Genomic DNA, 24,835 nt, shown 5'->3' on the forward strand with positions numbered 1-24,835 from the left:
TAAAAATTCCTAAAATAAAAAGGAAGCCCCTTTTTTTTTTTCTTTTTTTTTTTTTTTTTTGGTGATGTCTATTTCAGGTGTCTTTCTGGCAGCCACATCAGAAACTCTGCCACAGATGTTTTTTTTCCCTAGATATGAACTTCTCCCCCCCCCCCTATTTTTTTTTTTTACAACTCAAGCTGCTCAAGGTGATAAAGTGCTGCAGATATAAAAACAGTCCTCCTAGAGCAAAGTAGTTCTCAATGCCACTAATTTAAAACCTAAATAATTCTATTACACTAAGTAAAGAGAATACAAACTAAGATTTATGGTTTTTTTTAGGAGGCCTGAACATGTCCCCCCCCCCCCAATTCCCTTTGCTAAATGTTTTTCCCACAGCGACAGCACCATACAAAGACAAAATTCCTGGCATTTCTGTTATGATTGGAGCACATTTTGGCCCATTTTTATATCTTGCTTTATTGAGCATAAACAGCTCAAGTTACCAGCTAATCAAGTCTCGACCTTTTATTGGGATCAGCACTTCTGCAGAACCCACCGATGTCGAATGTTTCGCCACTGGGGCCTGCAGAAGAACCGTGAGGGTGGAGATAACGGAGGCTTGCGAAACTATTCACAGTTCTTTAACCTTTTCGCACATTGACATGATCCAGCCACAAACTTCAGTGGGATTTCATTAGAGCAACACAAAAGTAGTGAATCGTTTGGAAGCAGGAGAAAAACTATGTTTTCAATGTTTTTTTTTGTTGTTGTTGAAAATCTGAAAAGTGTGGAGTACAATTCTTTTCAGCTTCCTGAGTTGCTGAAGTCACATGAACACTTTTTAAATGTAAAAAAAAAACAAAACCCGAAGAGCATGTATCCTCTTACTTCCATTTCACCAGTATAACTTTAGTACATCTTAAAATATTAGCAAAATACGCTGAAGTTTATGATGATGACGTGACAAAATGTGGAAAAGTTCAAGACGTTTGAATACGTCAGCAATAAACCGGATGAAGTGTTTTTGTTTTTGGCGTTTCCTCCTCTGCAGTCACATTACACATTATGTAGGTTTGTGGGTTTCTTTCGGGGAAGTCTCTGTGCTTTTAGAGCAATAAATCAGTTTCCTGTTGCAATCACAGGCCAATTTGCTACCTCATCGTGAAGTCAAATGTAACAGAAGATAAAAAGAGTATTCATGACTGCTATTGCAGAAGGTTTATGACAAACGCCAGCTCGAAGGCCGCGCTGAGATCTAATCGGTTCCTTCACCCGAGGCAGCAACAGCTCGATCTCCAAACCTCCGCCTCCCCGCCAAGACACATAAATCCCTCTTAAATCATCAACTTGCCAAACTGTCGCACACATCAAGCCCAGTGGGGTTTTGCTTCACTAAATTATCTCTGACTGCTGTTATTATCAGATCCACAGAAAATCATGCCTTTTTTTTGTTTTAGTTTTTTCTTTGAACTCATCTCTTTCTTTCCGCTCATTCACAAAAGTGTGTTATGTGTCACCGCTTCGGACAAACCAGTACCCGTAAAACACTGACCTGATATGAAGGATCCCGGCGGCATCTGGCTGTAGTTGGCTCCTCCCATGTGCAGGGCGCTCGGCGGGGCCGGGGTGAAGGGCGCGCCGTAGTTCTGAGGGGTGGCGTAGGGTCCCGGCGGTATGGGCTGCGCAAAGGCAGGAGACAGTCATGTTGTTAAAAAAACAAAACAAAAGAAGCACCTTGACTGGATGTTATGCAAGCTGAGAAGGAAATGCTGAATAAGTGATTGAGGAGTCAAGAAGAGCAGGTGGGTGACAGAATAAAAAGGCAGTGTGTTTTCATTGGACGCCCTCCATCTATTGCTTTTCCACTGGCGAATGGAGCAGGTTTCAGCTTGTGAGTGTGTCGAAGTGTGTTGAGATGTGTGTGTGTGTGTGTGTGTGTGTGTGTGTGTGTGTGTGTGTGTGTGTGTTTGGGCTGCTGACCGGGGGCGTGTGCGTCTCGGTGCCCTTGCTGGCGAGCCGGCTGAGGATGCTCCGCTCCGACATCTGCAGGCGGGCGGCGATGGGCGGGACTCGGGACAGCGTGGCGGGCAGCCGGGTCACGTCGGCCTTCATGTCGCTCAGCAGCTCCTCCAGCTGGTTCAGCACTGCAGCGACAAGAAGAAGAAGAAGAAGAAGAAGAAGAAGCATGAACCAAGAAGCTGTTACACAACAGCTTTCAAACGATGCTGGGCGGTTTTCCCGAACAAATCGACATTTCTTATTTTAACCACCCAAAGAGAAATTTTTTAATTCTACTTTTTTGTTTTTCCCTCTTGACACTGACTATTAGATAGTAACGTATTTATCAGATATAAGAGTTTATTTTCTTGATCTCTCTTTCATCACATCCTTACATGAAATTAATCGCTGATCACAAGCTCAGATAAAAAACGAGGATAAATGTTGCAACACAAACACGTACGGGATCACTTGGGAGCCAGAGAGGAAGTGTTTGGAGCCATCACTTAACACAGCGAGAGCTTATCTTCTCTACATGACCGAAGCTTTCTCGGGGCAAAGCCGTGCGGTCGGCACGGCAGGAAAGATTGCACAACAGATGGGTTGATCTGTATCTCTTTCATTGTTTGCCTGTGATTATCTGTCTGCCAATTTTTCCCTTCGACTTTTCCCTGAATCCGGTTGCCTAAACATCCTTGGCCGAGCTTCTCGCCGTCAATTATAAAAAGGAAATTAAAGTCAGTTCCCATCCCAAAATGTGACAAGGTTTCTGACAACACGGGATTGTTCTGATGAGAGACGCTTTAGTCTTTGGATGATCTAGTTGAATCGAGACAAGCCTAAAAACCGAAATCAGAAAAAGTTTATTTAATTCACACGGGGTCACGTGATGTTAAGATAAATGGGCCTTCGCATGTTGCAGAGACGCCACACACTTTCTGCAGCCATCTTGATGATTCTGCCTGTTTTCGTAATATTAAAAAAAAAAAAAAAACACACACAAAAACACAACAACCAAAGATGTGTTAAAAATGACCAAATATTCAATCACTTTCAGGATTTTAACCTTTAAAATGCCACATTAATTTCTTTTCTTTTATTATTCATTCAAAAGAAAAACAAAAAAACCCTCCATCAAATTCAAAAAATGTATTATTTTCCAGGAAAATAATAAGCAGGACGACGGCGACTACAGGCCGGGATGAGTCAAAGATGAGCAACGAAACTGATTTGATTGCATTCATATTTTTAGCAGCGACACCTTCCTGCCCAGAAAATGCTTCACAGATCGCAATAAAAAACAGAAACCTCTTCATCTCGGCGCCATGGCAGTATTTTGGAGAGCTGTTTGAAGGGTCATAAATCTAAGAGCTGTAACAGACTTAGGCCGGTCGGTTTTCCTGGTCCAGACTCGACTTAAAGTCATACTCCATAAATTTTTTAAAAGGACTAAAGGTGGATCCTAGCTGTCGATTTTAGGGGGAAATATTTATTTGGACATCATACTTTCTTTTTCCACAAGATGTTAACTAATAAATATCATCTGATCTAAACCATTCCACTGTGGCTCTGCATGTATCTTGTTTTGTTCTTCTGGAGGGACAGAAGAACAAAACCTGAAGGCTGGGAGTGGAAATGGATTCTCCTTAAACACCCCGATCAATTTTCTTTAATCACAGGGTGACTGTTTGGGGTCAGACGATTTAAACTTTGACTATTTGTGTCTATGTTGACCAGAAAACCCACAGTAAATCAAAACTTCAGCAGGAAATTCTTGTTTTCAGAAATAACTGAAGTCGTCTGTTGTACAACTAAGGGTGGATATTTATTAATGTGTCATTTATCATGAAAAATTTCTTATAAAAAATTAGATTTATTGTTGTCTAGGTCATTTTCAATTAATTGAGTTAAAAAAAACGTACAGTATTATGGGATATTTTTTTTCTTTACCATTTTCACCACTGTTTCTTCCATAAGAGCATCAATAAATATCAGTGAATTCCAAGATATGGTTAAATGCAGTTACTGTGTGCAGCTTAGTGATATAAATCACACTTCTTTAAGTGACTGGTGTCCTGGTGAAGAATGTTTCAAATAGGAACGTTTTTCAAACTACACAGTTACCTAAATCGATATTTTTAAAATCATTTCCGTCATTATTGTAATATATTACCACAAAATATTGCGATAATTGTTCATATTGCCCTTTACATCCCGGAAGAAGAAAAAAAAAAGTTTAAATCAGGGATAAAATACCAAAAAAGAACACCACACCCATGCCCAAGATGTGCATCTAAAGTCATGACCAGAACCGCGTCCTGTATCGACGGGGCGGCGTTGTCACCCACCTTTGTGCAGAACGGCGTTGGCTGGCTTGTTCCCTGCCAGCGACTCCTTGCTGAGGTGCTGGTGCGACTCGGCCAGGCACTCCACCTCGGCGAAGCGAGCGTTGAGCGCCATGGCCGGGTGGCTCGGGTCCTGGGTCATGTTGAGGTAAGCCGCCCGCCGCAGCTGCTCCTCGATCACCAGCGCCTGCTCCAGCAGCTGCCAGCACGGAAACGACTCGTTACATATCGAAAAACGACAGTCCTGGGGCTCGACAATACGGATGGAAGCTCGGATGAAATTATGTCATAAAGGAGGAAATCTGGGATGAAGACATAAAAGTTAGAAACCTAATAAAATACATGTTTGTATTACATGAAGAATTGATAATCTGACATTGATTATTGAGCTGTGACACTAAATATTTAGTGTCACAGCTAAATATCTCCACAGGAAATACTTCAGCTTAGGTATTAGGTAACAGGGGATATTTTAGTTTCGGGTCTGAAAATGTTAAATTCCTATTTACTGAGTGGGAGGAAAATGTCACTTCTTCCATACAGGAAATCTTTCTTCCTCATTTCTTTTTTGTCCACTTAACCATAATGTCATGTCATGCTGGTTTCACTGTTCCTTGGAAATGGGGTAACAACACATTGTTTCTTCTCTCTCTCTCTCTCTAGAACTTTGCTTTGTTTTATCTGAGAATCTCAGACGACTAACTAACTTATTTACCAACAGAAATGTTGCCAGGTGATGCATCTAGAACCAGAAAAAAAAAAGTCATGCAAGACTTGCAAGACAAAGCTTCATGTTTTCATTTTTGTTACCAAACAAACCATTAACTAAATATGAACAATAAGGACATGTAGTTGTTTGATTAGCTAATTCACAAAACAAGCAAAAGTTCCTAAGATTAATCCCAACATTAGCCACTGAAACTTTAAAAAAAACACCTGAGGATAAAGGAAATTATGAAGTGCTGTGTATATTTGGTCCCTCTCTTGTAATTGTTTAGCGGTTAGCAGTCTTTTCCAGACCTGCAGGTCTTGTCAAATCTTAAGTTGTTCTTCGAAATGACGGTATCGGCGTAGCGATAATGTGTTCTTCAAGCTGGATGCAACAAAGTCCATGAAGATCTGATGTAATAAAAGCATCTTAACCAAAATCCCAGGAAAAAGTTTTGTAAGACCTTCGCGGAGTAAATTAAAGAAAACATTAAATGATTGATTAATAGATTAAAAACTTTGATTCCCTGGAAGAAAAATATAAAATCTTGAGAAAACGCTATATACGGCTACTTTGACCTTGTCGTCGTTTGACCGAAGTATTAAAAAGCCACTTTTTTTTTTTTTCATTTTCCGAGTCTGAAAATTGAACATAAACAACCAATCAAGCAGGAAAGGCGAAGGTTCCCGTGTCACCCCTAGTTCAATACGTAATATGGATGGCACGGGTACAAAAGTTACAAAAATAAACTGCTTTTACACGCTCCTCAGTCATAAATAAAGGACACACAGTACTGTACGATCTGTAATTGTGAAAATGCTTTTTTATTGTTTGAAAACGTAAAACGAGCACGATTCCGGTCCTATTGGCAGCGCAGCTGGAAGGACGTGGGGTCAGGACGGACAGACGGACGGACGCGCCGAGGTCAGCTCGGATCGGCTCACAGTAGTTTTCCAACTCACAACGCATCGTTCCCAGATGCCAGTTTTGACATTCCAGACCAACGGAAACGCAGCTCTACCTCACAATAACGATGCGCTGTTACAGTTAACAGTTCCTGGAGCTGGAAATCGGATTTTTAAAAAACGTTCTTTATCCTTTTCCTCTTTCCTTTTTTTTTTTTTTTTTTTTTTTACACAGTGCTCCATATTTTATGTAAAAAGTTTCTGCACTGGCACAAGTTTATTTACTTCCAGGGAGAGAGACAAAGCTCTAGGAATCAATTGGCCGCAGCAACTTTTGGTATTGAGAATATCAGATTATTTTATTGATTTATAAAGTAAAGTCATGTAATAAGTGTTGCTGGCGTCCTAATATTTAGTTTTGAATGTACTTGTGCAGGAATATTCTAATATGCAACAATGTGCGCAAAATTTCAATCTTAAATTTGAAGTACTTAGTGACATTGTAAACCGTCAACTTCTAAGGGGCTGACCTGCAGCAAGTTGAACTGGTGTTTTTTTTTGTTTTTTTTTTGTTTCTTTATCACCTAAACCAAAATAGAAAACAAACTCTATAGGAGACAAATAATAATAATAATAATAATAATAGAAGTTAAAAAAAAGACACCTGTAGTGTCCAAAATGGGTATATTTTCGCTCATGCTCCGTTTTCCACAGTAAAAACACGTCTTGTTGACATTCCTCTCCTGTAATCTGAAACTCTGTATCCTGTGTGCAACAGCCAGTCTCTACTCACCATGTGTGATTCTATCAGGACAACACATGGGTCATAAAAGATGGAGCAAAGAATTTGATTGCTAGTTTATTTTCGAGTAATGCACAATCGACAAGGGATTAATCGCTCGGGAACAGAATGAGTTTATTTATGCTGACGAGGAAAAAAAAAAAAAAAAAAAAAAGAAAAAAACGAGGAATCTACGTCTCATTTTCCTTAAAACGTTTAAAGTTGTTAGGAAAATCCGTTTGAATTGTTTCAAGGTTTCAGTCAAATGTAATTTCTGAACACTTTGTGTAATTTCAGGATGAATTTAATGCTTATAATAACAGTGGAAAGCCATCGACTGAATACGAAAGCTTCCGCATTAAACTGACACAGTCGGCGCCTCGGATAAAATGCGAGTTTACTCAGAAATATTCTCTTTGCACTATTTGGCACACTGTTAAAGAAAAATGTGAAACACGTCAAACATGAATAAAAGAAAACCCAGGAGCCCCGAGTCAAAAAATATAGACTCCACTCTTGTTTACAACTGTATTGCAGGCATTTCATGACTAATTCAGGCAACCTGTGAATTAGTAGTGAGTCCAGGAAAACCTGGCTATATATAGCAGTGTTCCAAAACAGGGAGTTGTGTTACACAACCAATTACAGCTGACGGCATCCTGGAGGGAAATTTATGAGAAACTTTTCGTTTTTTTTTTTTATGTATGTGTGTGTGCACTGTTGTCACCAGATTTAAGAAAAACTTGAAGAATTTGGTAAAAGGGAGATGGCAAGAAACAGTAGGAGTTGGAGATACAGTAAATGAGGATGTTGAGGGAAGGATCTGAAACATGCAAACCGCTCAAAAACAGGATGAGAGCCCTTCCAGAAGTGCAGCGGTCAGCAGTACCACTCAGTCGATATGTGGGCCTTGGGGCATCCGTCATTTAACTGCTGGACGCAGTCAGGTGACGGAAGATACTGAGACGTTTTAGCCCTTTTTTATTTTTTTTTTAGCAATAAAAACCATTTCTTTTTGTGAAGTGAAAATGTGAAGAAAAGAAAAACACTTGGATAAATGTCTCTAATATCAGACATCAAACGCAAAGCGTAAAAAAAAAACAAACAAAAAAAAAAACAATCCTACCTTAAAACGCCGAGCCAAAAACTTGTTCTTCATTTCCAAGAAGTTTCCTTTATTTGCCTGCGACTTGAACGGCTCGTTGACGATTGCGAACTGTGGATCGTTCTGGATGTCCTGCCAGCGAGCGTAGCCGTGTCTGGTGAACAGGTCAAGGGTTATTAAACTGTCTGAGTCAGAGAAGGAGCTCCTGTTTAGGAAATTTCAACTAAAGCGAATGTCACAGCTTCGGATTCTGACTTAGTATTTAGAGACGAGAGCTTATTGTACAAACAAATCGCAGCATAAATGTGTATTGTGTATGTTATTAATTTATATTATTAGGTTGCAGCTTAGCAAATAGTGCCAAGACATATGAATAGAAATTAAGACCTGGACCTCCTCAGAAATGTACAAATTTTCACTTACTCATGATAGTCGTGGCACTTATGATAAATTTGTGCAAATGATAATAAAGATAACCCGCAGCTTTTCTTTAATCTAAGCTAGTATAAGAAATTAGCTTATATTAGCAGCTAGTTAGCGGTAGCTTCAACCACCTCGAGTCACAGAACATTCCAGCCCAGCCAACCATATTAAATGGCCCTTCCATGACAAAATTTAAGATCTGTGATTAATGGTTTTCCTGGGAAACTTACTTTTTTAAAATTTAATTTAAGTCATTTAAGACTTTAAGACTTTTTAAGGATGCGTGAACACGCTGGTACCAGTTTAATCCAAAAACTGCCTGTATAGAACAACATCAACTGACTTCCAGTAGAGGAAAAAAAAAAAAAAAAACCATAAACAAACACAGCGGGGTCATCCCCTGGGCAACCGCTGTCAAGGATACACCACGATTCCCGCCAGCAGCCAGAAGTCGTGTCGACGGTGCCAGATCTCGTTCATCTTACCCGAGGAGATGGCAGCCCGCTCCTCATTCTGCCACAGAGTGTGCAGCTCTGCAGGAGGAAAACAACGAGACCGCTTTCAGATCGCTTACCTTCCCAAGTCCCGACTGCAGCAGGTGTGTTTTTCCGCCACACACACCCGCAGCTTTTCTGGGTTCACGATCAGGTTCGGGGCAAATTTGGCTCCTTGGTGATATTAATTTTGAACCCTCTGAAAGCAGGACTTATGTGTCACATGTTTGTATAAGTGGGACATTTTATGTTGTTTAGACAACTGGACACGTTTCGGTCAACCGGTTAAAAGTATTTCCTGAATTACGCCTTTCTCTTTCATGTTTTTCTTTAAAAAAAAAAAAAAAAGAAAGTAGAAGTTGAATGTATTTTCCTGAAAAACTTGACTATTAAAATGAACTAGTAAATATACTGCAAATAACATGCGGTCATTACAAATTTAGGAGTTTTTCTAAGTATGCAATCCCAATAAAAGAGTTTTTTTTAGTCATTAATAACTGGAAGGATGACACTGCATTTCCCATGAAATATCATCCCACATAACACAACCTACTTTTACAAAGATGTTGCTTCATTCTTAGTTCTGTATTTTCACCAAATGTCATGTGTAAATAGCTGAAATCACACATCCAACCAGGCAAATGCCTCTACAATTCAACAGCAGTGCAGCCCTCATCTGTGACTAAAGTCCTTATATTGTGAAGCTCAGGGATTTTTTATCGATGTTACTTCAATCATAAGATCATTTTTTTAGTGAGTGACAAAATATTCTTCTATAAAAGCCAAAAAAAACCCAGAGCTGACCTGTGAAGCCGCCGTCTGCGATGTTGAACATGAAGCGCGGCCGCTCGGTCTGAGGCTTCCCGTTACCCTTTGTCGTCTCCTCCTTGGCTGCTTTGATCTCTTTCCCGGCATCCCTTTCACCTTTGACCTCTTCTGCTACAAAAATAGACACCTACTTATGCAAAAGTAACGCACGTATTCCATCATTCTTAAGAAGGCTATCGCACCTCTCTTCAGGTCAGACGCCTCGGCTTTTTCCCTGGCTTCTGCTGCCTCTGAAGATGTTTGCATTTCGTCCCTCTGTTCTTTCTCCTTGTCCTCCCCGGGCTGCTCTCCCTCTGCAAGTGCAAGCTCTCTTAAGTCACACAGATCTTTTTTTTTTTTTATTAATATTATTTTTATCCATCGATGCGGAACAGCGTAAACGTGATTCACCTGACTTCTTTTCCGTAACGTCTGTGTTCTGTTTACTCTCCTCTTTGCTGTCCTCTTGTCGTTTGTTCTCCTCTGATGCTGAAAACTCGGTCGGCTCCTTCCTGTCGTCCTCCTTGGTGTTACTCTCTTCTTTGCCGTCCGTCTTTTGACTCGGCGGTGCCTTCTGCGACGATTCTTTTGTTGAGGACGAAAGCTGCCAAGAAGAGAGTGACGCAATCATTTTTAGTATATTCTAAAATTTTACGCAAAGCTTTTAAGTTATTTGAAAAGTCATAAGCAAATCTGGTTGTAGAACTCGATGGTTTATCCACCAAATTTTCCCCAAAATCTTTTCAGATTTCATTAGAATAAAAGTACAAACTGAAGTCTATATTCATTAGGATTTTATGTAATAAACCCACACGACATCTTATGATTTTTTTTTTTTTTTACAATTACAGCTGGAGTCTATTGAGATGGCAACATGTTTTGAGCCAAACCTCTCCCCTGTAGCTGTTTATCGGCTGCGACCTCTAACACAGATTCTTCAAGTTTTCCTCTATTTAGCTCATCCATCAACTCTGACCTGGTTTCCTGTCGCTCCTGAAGAAATGCATAATGCGGCCACCGCCGTGTTTTGCCACAGGACTGACGATGTGTTAGTCTCTTGTCACATGTGGAGGTTTCCGGGGGAGCCAAAATCGCCTCATTTCGTTCTTATCTGATCTCGTCACCTATTTCCACATGCTTGCGGTGTTCCCTGTATGGGTTACGGTAAACTGGGAAGGGGAACTCTTCACTTCCTGCTACCAGAGGGCTACTCCTTACAGCTCTTGCATAAAGGTCATATTTTTTGGAAAACATGTCTGGCCTAGGAGTCAACCTGTTCATTACTGAGTCTTCATAAAATTTTAGAGAAAGAAAATATTTGATGTCTTTACAGTAAAATAACTTCGGATTGTGTTGCATCTGGTTCTTATTTTGTTTCTTTTCTGTCGTTTTACTGATTTACATGTAAGAAGTGAAATGATTTGAGCTTTTCATATTAATTTAGTTTAATTTGACGTGTAGGACAGGCATAAATATGAACCTCGTGTTTTTGTCTGCACGGTTTCAGTCAAGCTGTTTAAATTGTTACAGTGCTTTGAAGTATGGATAAAAAAAAAACTGTTTGATGACTGATTGAATAAATAATAATAAAAAAAACAATAAATCAAGTTTGTGTTTGTAAATGTGTACAATGGTCATTAAATGTTTTGGCTTTACTTTCACCTTATTTGACACCAGCCTATAATTATATATAAAAGTTTATGCTATAATTGTGAAAATTAGGAAAATATTCTCCGGTAGTTGAATTTTTCTGTGAATCTCACATAATTTAGACTTTCTTCTTACTCCAGCTGAGTGGCTGAGGTTCTAGGGACACTGCCTCACCTCCTCGGCGTCGCCGGTCTTGCTGCCGTCCACCTCTTTCTGTTGCTCCTTCTCCTTCACTTTCTCCTTTTCCGCGGAGGCATCAGCCTCCCCTTTCTCCTCCTCCTTTTCGCCCTCCTTCCCGTTCTTCTCCAGCCTCTCCGAGGGAGCAGGAGTCGCTGTGTGCGTTCAGACAGACAAACAAACAAACAAACAAACGTGAACGACAAGTCCAACTCCGGGGAGCCTTTAGTTTGGAGCGCCCCCTGCTGGATCTACAGCCCGTCGCGTCGGCTACCTGGCTTCGAGGTGCACGGCGTGTTGTTGAAGCTCGCGTCGGGTGTGGGAGTCGCAGTCTTTGCGGCGGGAGAGGAGGCCCGGGAGGAGGATTTGTCAACGCTGACCTCGGGTTTGAGCTCCGGAAGACTCCACCGTCCGTTGATGTGCTCAAACTCTTGGATCTGGGCACGAGGAAGCCAAAACAGAGCAAAAAAGAAATTGAATAAAAGCCTGAGTGCATAGTTTATCAATTATAATATATATTTTTTTCCCCTAAATAAACCAATGGCATGCCGTTTGGACTTGGCAGCTTATCAAACATTTCCCCTCGGTACAGACAGCAGATCAGGACGGCTGCAGGCCTAAACAGGTTGGACCGCAAACTGGGTGGAAGATGTTTAAATGAAGTAAACTGGCAAACTGGAAGCTGCAGAAATCAAAACAACTCGCCGGAGGTCTTTGCAAGAAAGAAGTTTGGAATTTGTGTGATTCTTTTTTGTTATCCACCTGCAGCAATTAAGAGTTTCTAACCAGTCAACATGCATTTTTATCAAAGTTGTTTTCTGACTGATGTTGAATTTTAAATATCAGAATCCAACTTTGTTCTGTTTCAGGGGGGGAAAACGACTGCACTGGCTGACGTTTTGAGGAACCTCCAGCATGCTTATTTACGGAAATTTTAGTTTTGATCACAATTATTTACTTTGCGCTTGTACTCGACGCGCTGCAGCCAACACTGTCGCCCGAGCCGCAGTCACCCCTCGGTCTGAAACGTTTGTTTAAAAACTCATTTCTAAAAGCTCCAGACTGCTGTTAGTGATCAGGAGGGTCTCATTCTTTGGGCAGAGTTAGACTAAACATCATCCTGTGGTGTTACATGATGATTGGGAAACAGAATGGGCAAAAAAGAAAAAAAAAAAACAGAGGAGGAAAGATCAAATGGGCTTTAACTCTGGTCAGACTGTTTAGAACTGTGTGTTCTTTGAGGGAGATGTTGTCTTTTTGGGCTTTTTTTTTTAGTTGCAACAGAGTTTCTGCAGGCCTCACTAAATCAAATTTAAGACCTTTTTACGATCATTATGAATGGAATGCAAGACTTATGTCCACAGAAATGTATGCATTTCGTCCTGCCAACTGGTGATAAATTTGCACTTACTCATGATGGACACAGAAATGCTAGCTAGCTAACTGAGTGCAACTCAGACATTTTCTGAAAAGTCCCCAAAAAAACAGAATATGCAAGATTTAATAGTCCAGTCTAGACAAAACTTAAGACCTGTGATTAACTACAGGCCAGCTAATTTTAAAAATGAATTTCAGACATTTAATGCCTCCGTGAATGAAAGATGTCATGAAGTTAAGACTTTTTAAGACGCGGACACACTGTGTGCTAACAAAACTAGCCAAAGGGAAAACATCAATTGACATCTATAAACCTGACATGTTCTCCTTTTGTCTTTTTGACAAACCGCCTGTTTCAGATTAACAGAACCAAAATGTGGTCACAACCGTCTCTGTTCTGCCCCGTCTGTCATTTTCTGACCTTCTTCTTGACCAGAGACATGACGCCGATACGCGTCAGGACGAGCTGCCGACACAAGCCCTCCCTCGGGACGCCGTCGGCGAACGTCTCGGCCCCGTCGGCGACCGGCTCGCACAGGTGGCGCATGAAGAGAGACACGTAAGCTCTGCATGAAAAAGAAAAGGCAATAAGTTGATAAAAAAAAAACCAAAAAAAAAAAACTACTCAGTCAGATGAAGATAAACAGACTTGGTGTTTTGTTGTTTTTGCTTACTTGAATTCCTTCTCGGTTTTCCCCCTGAGGTCCCTAACGAGCCACTGAGACGAGAACGCGTCCTGAGACGGCATACCCCAACGCATCACCGCGTTCAGGAAGGCTTTGCGCTGCCGTGTGTTGAAACCAAGAACCTATCGAGGGAATAAGAAGCATTTCATTTTTCTGCAAAGTGGCGCTGAGGACAGCTGAAGAGCTGGGGAAAAAAAAACACCTGTAGTTTGTAAAAAGTATCTAAATCCCTTGAACTTATTTACTTTTTTTTTCACACAACTGCAAACTTCACTGTAGCTTACTGAGGATTTGTGGCATACAGCGACAAATCAAGACATAATTGTGCAGTCAAAGAAAAGGTATTCATAGTTTTATATATAAACATCAAAAAAGTGTGATGTCCCTTTGTATTAAAGCATTCTTTACCCCATTAGAGATCAATTCTGGTCTCAGCTGTTTAACAATAGACAGTAAATCTATGGAGGACAGACGTTCCGTTCAGATGAGATCAAAATAAAACATTTTAGTTGATAAAAACTTCAGCCTGTCCAAGTGCAACGCTATTACAGGCAGAACCCGAAAGATTTGCACTCAAAGGTTGTTCAACAAAATATCACTTATTATAAATGCACTCCACACTTTTCAGATGTGTATTTATACAAACAGTTGAAAATCCCAGCAAAAAAGTATCGATGGTTACGGTTGTAACGTAAAAAAAAAATCTAAAACAATTCCAAGACTTGTGAATACTTTTGTAAGGCACTATGTAGCTCCAGGAGACGTTTTTTAAAAAAGGTTTTTCTGAGAAAGTTCAGCAGCTTGATAATGACAAAATAAACTTAGAGTCAAAACATGAGCGATGGAGACCAATGTAATTACACTATCAGGATAAACAAAAAAAATCACTTTTTTTTTTAGAGATGGATTAGCTTTACAGTGAACTCTCGTTTAAGATAAGATTTTTCACATTAATTATGAAATAAACAGAGAGCCGGTTTAGACCCATTTCCAAAACAATCACAATCAAACAGCCCAGAAGTTGAAGGAGGACTTATTGTTTCGGTGGACAGACCTCTAGGTTGCCTCCCACTCTGGCCAGAAGAGGAGGCAGAGGTTTATCTTTCTCATTCCTCAGCTGTCGACGTGACTGCCTCCGACCTGCGAACGAGAGCAGCCAACAGAAACCGTGTGACAAGCCACGGAGGAATATTAGCTGAGATTAAGGAGAGACTATTAACATTATGTTACAGATTTATCCTTAGATTTATCGCCGGTGGATGTCAAGGAATAAAAAAAAAACAAAAGAAAAACACAATCCGTATGTGATTGAAGTTTTTTCTTCCATCTCTCTCTCCTGTAGGAGATGGTTGGAATTCTTGGCAGTCTAAACTCACGCGGGTCTGCCAGAAAAAGCCGCAACGACTAAATCAAAGTCAGACTGTGATTCAACGCAGACCCGCGGGCGTGTCGGACAATCTTTCACGAGTAGTTTCCTATTGATTTGACGTGTCATCTTCTGGATTTCTGTCTTTGTTTCTATCGCTCCTTACCTTCTGGCCGATCGTCGAAGTCCTCGTCCTCCTCCTCGGAGCCCACGGAGTATTCGGACTGGTTATCTGAAATGTCAGCATGCCACTCTGAAACAGCACACGGTGCTTTGTCAATAGGCCAGGCCCATTCCCTTCCACTCTGCAAATAATGCCTTACACCCCAACGATTCTCAGGTAAAACACCAACCCAGTAAATTGGGTTGTCCTAAACAATATTTCTTTTTTTAAACACAAGCTTGATCCTCTTCCTACAGCATCGGCAGCATGAAACAGCTGGTAGGATTTCGCCAAACTCATGTGAGCCTCCCCAGATCCAAAGCCGGTCATTACCTTGGTCTTCCTGCGCAGCGTCGTTGTAGTTCACAGGCTTGCGGTTCCTCTTCCCTTTACCTAGCTTGCTGGCCAGGTCCTCCTGCTGCTGCTCGTAGTGATGCCGCAGCAGCTTCTCCCAGTAGTCCGGGTCCACGTTCTCCTCCTGCTTGATGATCTCCCGCTCGATCTCCTCAATCTACAGGCACACAGATTGGAAAAGGCTAATTGCGTAGACTCATCGTACTGTAATGTGCAGTGGCGGGAGACGGTTTCCCAGAAGTCACATTGGGGACGAAGCAAGTAATTCAGAGCACAGCTGAATTAATTTGTGGCAGAAAACTAAAACAAACTGGGGTGAGAGGTCAGAGGTCACAGCGACCCTCAATGTCAGTTGTGGTCGATGTGGACTTGACGTTTCATCATGATAATTTGCGATAGCAATAACAGTTGCGATCACAGAAAGGTCTTGGGAACTATTTATTACATCTTTTTCAGGTAACCGTGACTTTAGCCATAGAAATACAAATAACGCTTTTGAAAAATATTCCCAGGGTAATTTGTATCACTAAATTGCACGGAGTAATTGTATTTCCAAATTTGTTGGTATTTATTGATGCTTTCATTGAGTGGAACAAATAGTAAAACTATAAATCAATGCTGGGGGTGGGAGGTTTTAAAGATCATTAATTAGAATTTATCATAACAATGATGAATCTAAATTGTTGTCATGATAAGAAATTTATCACGAGAACAATAAACAATATACATATCTATAATATGTATATCTAGAATGTTATCTATTGTATATCTATACTGTGTGCAGTACGTACTATATCTACCATCCTAGATGTAGATATTGTAGATATGCACCACCATATCTAGAATGACTCAGTAGAACTGCAAATCAAATTGAGATTCTGCTACAAGACTAGACTAATGTTCAGGAGCTGGTTAGACAACCTGAAAACAATTTAGCATTAGATACAATAGGAGCTAAAAAGCCAACGTGTTTAATAGGGAATTTGAAGGTTTAATCTGGTCAAATATGACGTCAAGGTTCCTGACATCTTTGGTGGAGGTCAATTTAATCCCATCCAAGGTCAGGAAGTAAATACGGCTGTTTTTAGATGTTCTGGTCCAAAGACACCAACCTCTGTCTTGACTGAATTTAAAAACATTATGTAAAAGCCATAAACAGTTTGGATGTGTCGAGGCCTGCCTGCAGTCTAATTAACTCGTTGGATTCATCATCACCCTGCATCGCTCTATAATTACTTCTGGCGTGAGAGGGAGATTTATCATTTAGATTAACACATAAACTAACTGAACTCTGTCAGACAGATGTGATGTAAACAAGCCCAGCGCTGTTCTCGTGATCCCTGCGGCGTGTCGGAACCGCGGTGTGTCCCTGCCAGCAGAGGCGTTAATATCGCCACCTTGGTTTATTAATGCCGTTTCAAACAACAAGCGAAGCGGCGCTTGTGAACGCTGCCCAATTCTAATCATCTGACTGCTCATCTGCACCGGCAGCTGGGAAACGAAAACAGTCATGAAATCGGGAGAGAGCTTTCGGCACGGCTATAAATAGAGTATTGACCTATTTAAAGTCTCCGACAGGTGAAGATAAGAGACCATCAGCCTGAGTTATAATCCAACTTTATCTCTTTGCTTAAGTACAGTGATTTCACTGGGCTGTGTGTATTTTTTTGTTTGTTTTTTTAAAGCAGCCCTAACCTCTGGACTTTTAAACATGGCACACCACATGTTTTGATTGGCTGCTGTTACCAGTGAACCCGCCTCCATCTCCTGTTGAAAGAGGCTTTCCTCCTGTTTCGGCAGCAAAACTGGTGCTGGGTTAGAAACTGGGCAAAAACGCCCCTCATCGACATGGTACCAGTTTATTCTGACACAGCCTTTATGTTTTACATGCTACTTGTCAGATTTTTTTTATTTTTTTTATCATCATTGCCTTTTAATAAGAAGAAGAGCTCTCTTTTTTTCTCATTGTGAGTTTCCAGGAAGTTTGCAATATGACTCCTGATATAGAGATAGTGTCAAAATGATACAAAAGGATAAACTTGGCAGCGTTTAGTTTCTAGGTTAACTAATATTCTCTGGAAAGGAAATGACAGCGCTGCCATTAATCTGCAGCAGAGCAGCCTCCCTGGAGCGTATACAGTTTCTGGGCCGAAGACCAAATAAATTAAAATGTTTATTTTGGATGATTCTGCTCTGCATCCTCAATACTAGAGAGCTCCAGGTCTCTCCGTCTTCCTTTTTGAGTGTGTGTAAGTAATGCAAATTGTAAAAGAAACTCTAAACCAGAACTTTCGCTGTTTGTGACAAGTGTGTGCAAACAAGAAAGAGCTTGTTTTAACTCTAACATCCGAGATACAAACAATACAACGTCGCATACCCCAAAATTCTCTTTAGCCCTGCCAGGAAGCAATCCGTTCAGTACACATCCGCGCAACTTTGTGACTCTGCGTCGCCCCTGCTTCCAGCTCACCTTGTCCTCCTCTCGGACCATGTACTGGGCGACCTTAAAGGAGCTCAGGTACTCGTTCATGTTCTGGACGTCCGAGTCGTCTGTGGCGTCCTGGCTGCGGTCCAGCAGCCTCTCGATGGCGGTGCTGTCGTAGTGGATGACGCTGCCCTCGTCCTCTACTTTGTCCCCAGAGTTGTTCTTCATACCTGGCAGAGGCAGAGTCATAAAAGCTCGTTAGAGGCTGTGGCTAATTATTATTTTAGTAATCGGTTATTATGACGATTACTCAGAAAACAAAAATGGTCACATTCTGCAGATTTTTCATTCAACTATTTAAAGCTATTTTACATACTAGAAATACATTAAAAACATACAATTGTTAACTACACTTTAGTTAGCGATTAATCAAAGTACTCGTTGACGATCTTTTTGATCGATTAATCACGATTAAACCGATTAATCGCTTCAGTTGATATGGTTTCAATCAGCAGAGCAAGCTTCGCTAAAACCCCAGCCCGACACGCGTCATTTCCTCACCTTCTCCTTCATCCTTGAAGAGCTCCTCCGTCCCAAACTTGAGGATGTCATCCAGCTCCTGCTTCGTCATGGAGCCGGCCTTGGATCCCAGACCTGGCCGCACCACCAGGTGGGTCAGCATCATCTTCCTTTTGGCTACCTGGGTGATGCGCTCCTCCACGCTGGCTCGCGTCACGAAGCGGTAGATCATCACCTTGTTGGCTTGCCCGATGCGATGAGCTCTGCTGAACGCCTGCGCGGGAAACAGCCCTGTTTCCGTTAAGGCGCGAATAAAGGTGACACCGAAAACCTTTACTGCGGAGGAGCTGAACTGCACCTGAATGTCGTTGTGGGGGTTCCAGTCGGAGTCGAAGATGATGACCGTGTCGGCCGTAGCCAGGTTTATGCCCAGACCTCCGGCTCTGGTGGAGAGCAAGAAGCAAAACTGACACGCCCCGGGAGCTGCGAGTGTGAGAGGGAGAAAAAAAACAACAAAAAAACGCAAATAAATGTGGAATGAATGCACTTTAAATACCAGCATAACTGGGATTGTATTCAACAGAAATAAAATGTGCCATGGTGTGCAAACAGGCAGTATGAAGTTAAAATCTAAACAGTAATAAACACAAGACTGTATAATTGATTGACTGGATGTTTATTAAAACACTAACGTGTAAAATCTTTTGATTTCAATGTTTTTCAACATGCTTGAAAAATACAGAAACCTGAAGTGAAACCTGCACGGAATTAAGGAACTGATTGGATATTTTTAATAAACACAGATCGGGACTTTATTTAAGTGCAAAAAGGGGATCTCTGTGTTGTTCTTCAAAACATTTGAACCTGATATTGTGTATCTTCTTATGTTTTATCACTACAGCCCTAATAATGATAATAATGACTCTCCTGTCTTACCGTTGAATCTGTCGATGGCCTCTTGTCTCAGTGCGCCTGTGATGCCTCCATCAATCCTCTCGTACTTGTAACCCTCATAGTCCAGAAAATCTTCTAATAAATCCAGCATTTTAGTCATCTACAAAAAAACCCCCCAAAAAGATACAGAGGAAATCTTTGATCGCCCATCCTGAAACTTCAAAGTGTGTTCATGAAGTTGCTCAGAAAACGTGCATGTGGATGTGTTCCTCTGTGTTTATCCACGGTCTGTGTGTGTTGTGTTTCTACCTGTGAGAAGACCAGAACTCGATGCCCCTGATCTTTCAGCTTCCTCAGCATCTTCTGCAGCAGCGTCAGTTTCCCAGAGGCCTTGGTGAGGGCCGAGCCTTCGTACGCCCCGCTGGGTGTTTTCTGGGCTTCCTGCAGGAACATGTGTAAAATAAAAGAGTTAACACTGGGGGACTCGTTGGGGTTTGCTGGCTGAATTTAGGGCATGGGAGTTGCACTACCACGTCTCACCACAGGATGTCGCTATACAGCAAGTTCAGGTTTATCAAAGTTATTTGCTCAACAAAGTGGTTTATTTGAAGAACAAACTTCAACTTTCTAGGCTTTAGATAGAGTTTGTAGAGATACGTATATAGAGATAGAGGGTTTTTTTGTATAAATGTTTCCTTATGTTCTCACCATGGAGGCGACAGGGAAGAGGTACGGGTGGTTGCAGCACTTCTTCAGGTCCATCATGATGTTGAGCAGAGACACCTGGTTTCCTCCGCCTTTCGAGTTCAGAGCCTCGAAGTTCTTGGTCAGAATCAGCTTGTAGTACTTCCTGTTTTTCCCAAAGCAAAACGACAAAGCCATGAAATTAGGAAAAAATAATCAGTGCAAAGCAAAACAAAATTCTTTTAACGAGAAAATAACACTCAGGAAAAAGGAAAAAAGGACAATGAAATGAATGAATCGTGTTTAGTGAGAAGCACTCTAAGGAAGTCCTGTTAAATTCACTTTGCATTGAAAAAAAAAAAAAAAACATGTTGAAAACTTTCATCCAGTTTGAATTCAATAATGTCCTAAAGGCTATTTGTCAAGCAAACGTTGTAAGTCCAAAACTGAAATGTACTTCTTATGAAAATAGAGCAAACATATTAATTAATGTTTCTTTGAAATGCTCTAGCCTTAACTTCAAGTAAGATTGAAAAGTAAAGCTAAAAATGTTTACAACTGTGTAAGGACATGTAAAATAAATGTAATTAAATTTAATTCCGTGTGTGTTGGTGCCTGACATTTAATGGTGTTAACTACAGCAAGTTAGTAACTAGTAGGCAAAAATGACTCTTTATAGTGTGGGCACAGAATAAAAGCCACAAATGTCTTGCCATAAGAGCAAAACTACTAGATAATGTGGAAAGCAACGGTAAATAAAAACAACCACGTAGGTCTCCAACCACCTATTTAGGCATTAGTTTGGCGTGGAGTGGAGTAACTCGAGGCTTATTTTCATTTCACACGTGTGCAGCTTCTTACTGAGTCACGATCGCTGGTGACAGATGGTACACACACACACACACACACACACACACACGTACGTACCGCTACACCGATTGCGTTTAATTGTTAAACTAGTTATTTGTGTGAAGCGTACTTCTGCATGGGGCTCAGCTCCACTCTGACAATCAGCTCGGTCTTAGCCGGCATGTTCTTAAACACGTCGGCCTTGAGCCTCCGCAGCATGTGAGGCCCCAGCAGGTCGTGGAGCTTCTTGATCTGGTCCTCTTTGGAGATGTCGGCAAACTCTTCCAGGAAGCCCTCCAGGTTGCTGCGCGGAAGAAGAGAGTCGGTATGAAAAACAGCCATCCGGCTTTAATAGCGGAGGGAGAAAGGGAAAACATTTGCTTAAGAAGAGGAGTCGCACTTAAAGCGATTCGGGGTGAGGAAGTTGAGCAGGTGAAACAACTCTTCGAGGTTGTTCTGCAGAGGAGTTCCAGTCAGCAGCAGCTTGTAGTCGATTTTGTAGTCATTTAAACGCCTGAAGAACTGCAAATACGCAAAGAAAGAACTGAGCTCCACTGATCAGGTCACTGCAGAAAAAGACAAATCCGACTCCTATCGTCATTAACAAAAGAAGTCTTTCAGCTGTTTCTTAAGGAAAGATATTTTTTATCCCACATCCTGGTTACAACAGACATACAACAATTATTTTAGGAATCGATTGTTCGGATGATTAATCAGATAAAATAGTGCGTACATTCAGCAGATCTTTCATTTGAAGAAAGATCTGCTTTCATTTAGATTAATCTATTACTAAATTGGTTGACCATTATTTCAACAATCTATTAATCGCGATTAATCGCGGTTAATCCGATTAATCGTTTCAGCCCGAGCATTAACAGTGACAGAGCAGCGGCACCTTGGACTGGTTGTTTTTGAGGCGGTGAGCCTCGTCCACCACCAGACACGCCCAGTCGATGGACTTGAGCGCCGTCTGATCGATGGTCACCAACTCATAGGAGGTCAGAAGGACGTGAAATTTAATGGGAGCCTCGCGCTGCAGCAAGGGAAACAAGAAAATAAGAATAAACGGATGCTTTTCTGAAAGAAAAAAAAAAGTCGGAGTTGTTAGCAACCATTAGCGCCGTCTCACCCTGAGTTTGAAGGCCTTCTTTCCGGCTTTGATGGAGTCGTCGAACGTGAACTCGTTCTCTCTGATGATGGCTCGGCTGTCTTTGTCTCCCGTGTACGTCACCACGTAAAAATCGGGCGCCCACATCTCGAACTCCCTCTCCCAGTTTATAATAGTGGAGAGGGGCGCACTGACCAGGAAAAGACCCTGTGGGTGGCCCGGAAAGGAAAAAAAAAAAAAAAAAAAAAAGGGACGGTGTCGGTGAATCGACAGAATCAGAAAACGCGATAAAGCAGAAATGATCCCAGCAGTACCTCCTTGAACAGTGAGTAGAGAAAGACGATTGTCTGGATGGTTTTGCCCAGACCCATTTCATCGGCCAGGATGGTGTCGGTGCCCTGAGCCCAGGAGAAGCGCAGCCAGTTGAGGCCCTCCAGCTGGTAGAGGTGCAGGGTGCCGCCGGTCGCCGTGACAAAGTCGGGCTGCTCCTCGTACTTGATCGTCGGCTGGAGCAACAACAGCAAAGAAAACAGTGAGGCCTTTTAACTCCATTCTACAACGACACACTATTACGACGGTCAAAAATCATCAGGCTAAAAAAGTATCATAATCAGTTTATAAGAAGCTTGGTTTCATACAGTTAAGTCATAACAGCTGTGTTCATCGACAATGTGGAAAAAAAGTTCAGGTTCTCTCCAAATTCAAATTCTTTTCACATTTTCCAACAAGCAAGAATGCAAAGGTTCACTATGACAGATGGTTCAGTAGAGTTTAGGTTTTAAATGTAAGAGGAGCTAAGGAATATAAGTATTTTCCATCCTTTTCTCAGACTTAGCTTTCCAGAGTTCTCAGTGATTTATCGTCATTTTAATTGTTACAATGAATTTGTGATGAGTATTTCTGTGGCAAACAGGCTTTAAATACAGAATATGCAAAGGAAAAAAAGAGAGAAAGACAGACAAGTAAGAAAGATTGAAGAAATTAAATGATAATTAGAGATTGTGATTAAAACGTATAGTCTGAAAAGGTTTCCGTAGTTCTCCATATCTGGAGGATAACCGTTTCCATACGTTCCTATACTTTTGTAGGCTGCGTCGAAACTCTGTGAACTGAATCTCGTCAGAATAGTCGGTCCGCATTAACCTGTCATTCACAGGTTGTCATTCACAATGACAGGGGTGTCAAACTCCAGTCCTCAAGGGCCGCTGTCCTGCAGTGTTTAGATGTGCCACAGGTAAAAAACAGTGGAATGAAATGGCTTAATTACCTCCTCCCTGTGTAGATCGGTTCTCCTGAGCCTTGCTAATGACCTAATTATTCTTTTCAGGTGTGGTACAGCAGAGGCACATCTAAAAGTTGCAGGACAGCGGCCCTTGAGGACTGGAGTTTGACACCCTTGTCACGAGAGGACCCAAATTTGGGTCCTCTCGTGAATGACAGGTTAAATGAGGCAGAAATCATAACAGAATACAGTTCTAAGAGTGTTTTCCTCAACAAATTTTGCAGAAAAAAATTTAAAGAGTTCAGGAAGCAGACCGCGGCCACTGTTCACCTACATCTGTGAGTGGGGAGGAAAGAGACTCCTCCTCTTCACCGTCTCCCTCCTTGCTCGTCATCTTCCTGGGTTTATCGGGGTCTTCCTTCAAGATGTTGTCCCTGTTGAATGATAACAAAGACGTCATTAAGACTCTGTTGATGCTGCCTTAATTCTATCAAGAACAATTTGTGACGTAGGGCAGAGTTAACAATAAATATGTTTATTAATCCCTTAAAATAAAAAGCCTTTGTCTTTTTAAATCAGCTTTTGTGTATTTTCTTGCTTCTGAACCAGTGTGTGTTCAGCATGTCTGTGCAGTCCAACCTGTGCCTCCAGTAGTTGGCCTTGTGGAGTTCAAAGTCGGGTATATCCATGTCATCTCTCTCCCAAGTGCACTGGTCATAGGTCAGATCTTTCCACTTTACCAGGTAGTGGTACATCCCCTTTTTATCCACGCTGGCAGAGGGACATGTGGAGGTCAGTGAGCAGCATCTCGCACAGCCGCCTCACACACTCTCGGAGGTGCAGTCGACCCTACCTGTGGTTTATGATGCGGTGAATCATCATCCACTCGGGCTTGATGCCGTACTTGTAGTATTTGTCTTCCAGCAGGGCGTAGTGGGGATCCTTGGCCCGCCTCTTCTCGCTCTTGCCCACTCCGTTCTCGTCCTCTGCGCCCGATCCGTAGTCCAGGCTGGGGGGCTCGTCCATGTCGGTCTTCCTCTGGTAGTTTCTGTACATCACCGAGTGGAAGATCTCCAGCTAAAAGACGAACGCGAGTAATAAGAAGACGCCAGATGTAATCGCCGCTCAGAGTTTGTTGTTCTTTCTGTAACAAGCATGCTTTTAGAGATTATATATTCCAGTTAACAATTAATCAATTAGTAAATTAGATAATCCTGTTAATTGTTTCAACCCTGCTCTTCTGTAGTTGAAATCCTATGTAGATGTTAAAATGTCCCAGTCAAAGTTCAAATCTACATCTGATTTAAAGTATATGGAAAAATGTGAAACTTGCTGGCGCTCCTCATACAGAGTCAAAGGGTATTAATACTTTTGCAAAACTCAAGTGTATGTTTGCTATGTTCATCAGAGATCTTCATCTTTGGGTTTGGGTATTATTTTGTGCCATATTATGTATTTTTTGGACTAAAAAGCTGTTTTAGGCTACACCCCCAGGGGGCACTAAGGAGCCTCCTAAAGCTGGAAGGAAACTTGAGAAAAAAATAGAAATATATATCAATAAAAAAAATCCTACATTTTAATCTGAATTTTTGAATCAGAAAATGTAATCTGTTTTTCAATTGCTATTATAAAATATAAGTACAAAATAGTTTCACTGAATTTATCAAGCCGCTTTGCTCCTCAAACTAGCATGGCTAATATGAAATGGACAAGTTTCTAACAAGAAAAAGACAGAAGGAACCGTCCAGGAGACTTGCTGTGAAGAATACTGCTGCAAAACATGCTGAAAACTCACAGCCAGATGAAATCAGA

General features: G+C 41.4%; 1 protein-coding gene across 10 annotated transcripts in view; it reads right to left on the reverse strand.

The window, feature by feature from the left end:
• chd3 (chromodomain helicase DNA binding protein 3) overlaps window positions 1–24,835 on the reverse strand; it is a 69,116-nt gene that overhangs the window by 16,987 nt on the left and 27,294 nt on the right. For 6 of the 10 annotated variants that reach the window (XM_015044181.1, XM_015044182.1, XM_015044179.1 and 3 more), the window contains 29 exons: window positions 23,877–24,100; window positions 23,663–23,794; window positions 23,358–23,457; window positions 22,117–22,307; window positions 21,823–22,021; window positions 21,589–21,726; window positions 21,094–21,215; window positions 20,824–20,997; window positions 19,869–20,010; window positions 19,470–19,601; window positions 19,203–19,320; window positions 18,625–18,749; window positions 18,309–18,540; window positions 17,793–17,977; window positions 15,302–15,479; window positions 14,972–15,058; window positions 14,494–14,579; window positions 13,428–13,561; window positions 13,175–13,319; window positions 11,651–11,813; window positions 11,374–11,531; window positions 9,961–10,153; window positions 9,753–9,863; window positions 9,547–9,681; window positions 8,673–8,781; window positions 7,847–7,979; window positions 4,329–4,524; window positions 1,963–2,126; window positions 1,535–1,661 (listed from right to left, as the gene is read on the reverse strand). In XM_015044181.1, coding sequence (XP_014899667.1) covers window positions 1,535–1,661; window positions 1,963–2,126; window positions 4,329–4,524; window positions 7,847–7,979; window positions 8,673–8,781; window positions 9,547–9,681; window positions 9,753–9,863; window positions 9,961–10,153; window positions 11,374–11,531; window positions 11,651–11,813; window positions 13,175–13,319; window positions 13,428–13,561; window positions 14,494–14,579; window positions 14,972–15,058; window positions 15,302–15,479; window positions 17,793–17,977; window positions 18,309–18,540; window positions 18,625–18,749; window positions 19,203–19,320; window positions 19,470–19,601; window positions 19,869–20,010; window positions 20,824–20,997; window positions 21,094–21,215; window positions 21,589–21,726; window positions 21,823–22,021; window positions 22,117–22,307; window positions 23,358–23,457; window positions 23,663–23,794; window positions 23,877–24,100 — 4,333 coding nt within the window. The remainder of the gene's footprint in view (window positions 1–1,534; window positions 1,662–1,962; window positions 2,127–4,328; window positions 4,525–7,846; window positions 7,980–8,672; window positions 8,782–9,546; window positions 9,682–9,752; window positions 9,864–9,960; window positions 10,154–11,373; window positions 11,532–11,650; window positions 11,814–13,174; window positions 13,320–13,427; window positions 13,562–14,493; window positions 14,580–14,971; window positions 15,059–15,301; window positions 15,480–17,792; window positions 17,978–18,308; window positions 18,541–18,624; window positions 18,750–19,202; window positions 19,321–19,469; window positions 19,602–19,868; window positions 20,011–20,823; window positions 20,998–21,093; window positions 21,216–21,588; window positions 21,727–21,822; window positions 22,022–22,116; window positions 22,308–23,357; window positions 23,458–23,662; window positions 23,795–23,876; window positions 24,101–24,835) is intronic. The other 4 variants (XM_015044183.1, XM_015044180.1, XM_015044178.1 and 1 more) reach the window with 3 other exon arrangements.

The sequence above is a fragment of the Poecilia latipinna genome, unplaced genomic scaffold, assembly GCF_001443285.1.
Source record: "Poecilia latipinna isolate Pla-1442-1.1 unplaced genomic scaffold, P_latipinna-1.0 Scaffold664, whole genome shotgun sequence".
NCBI classification, from domain to species: domain Eukaryota; kingdom Metazoa; phylum Chordata; class Actinopteri; order Cyprinodontiformes; family Poeciliidae; genus Poecilia; species Poecilia latipinna.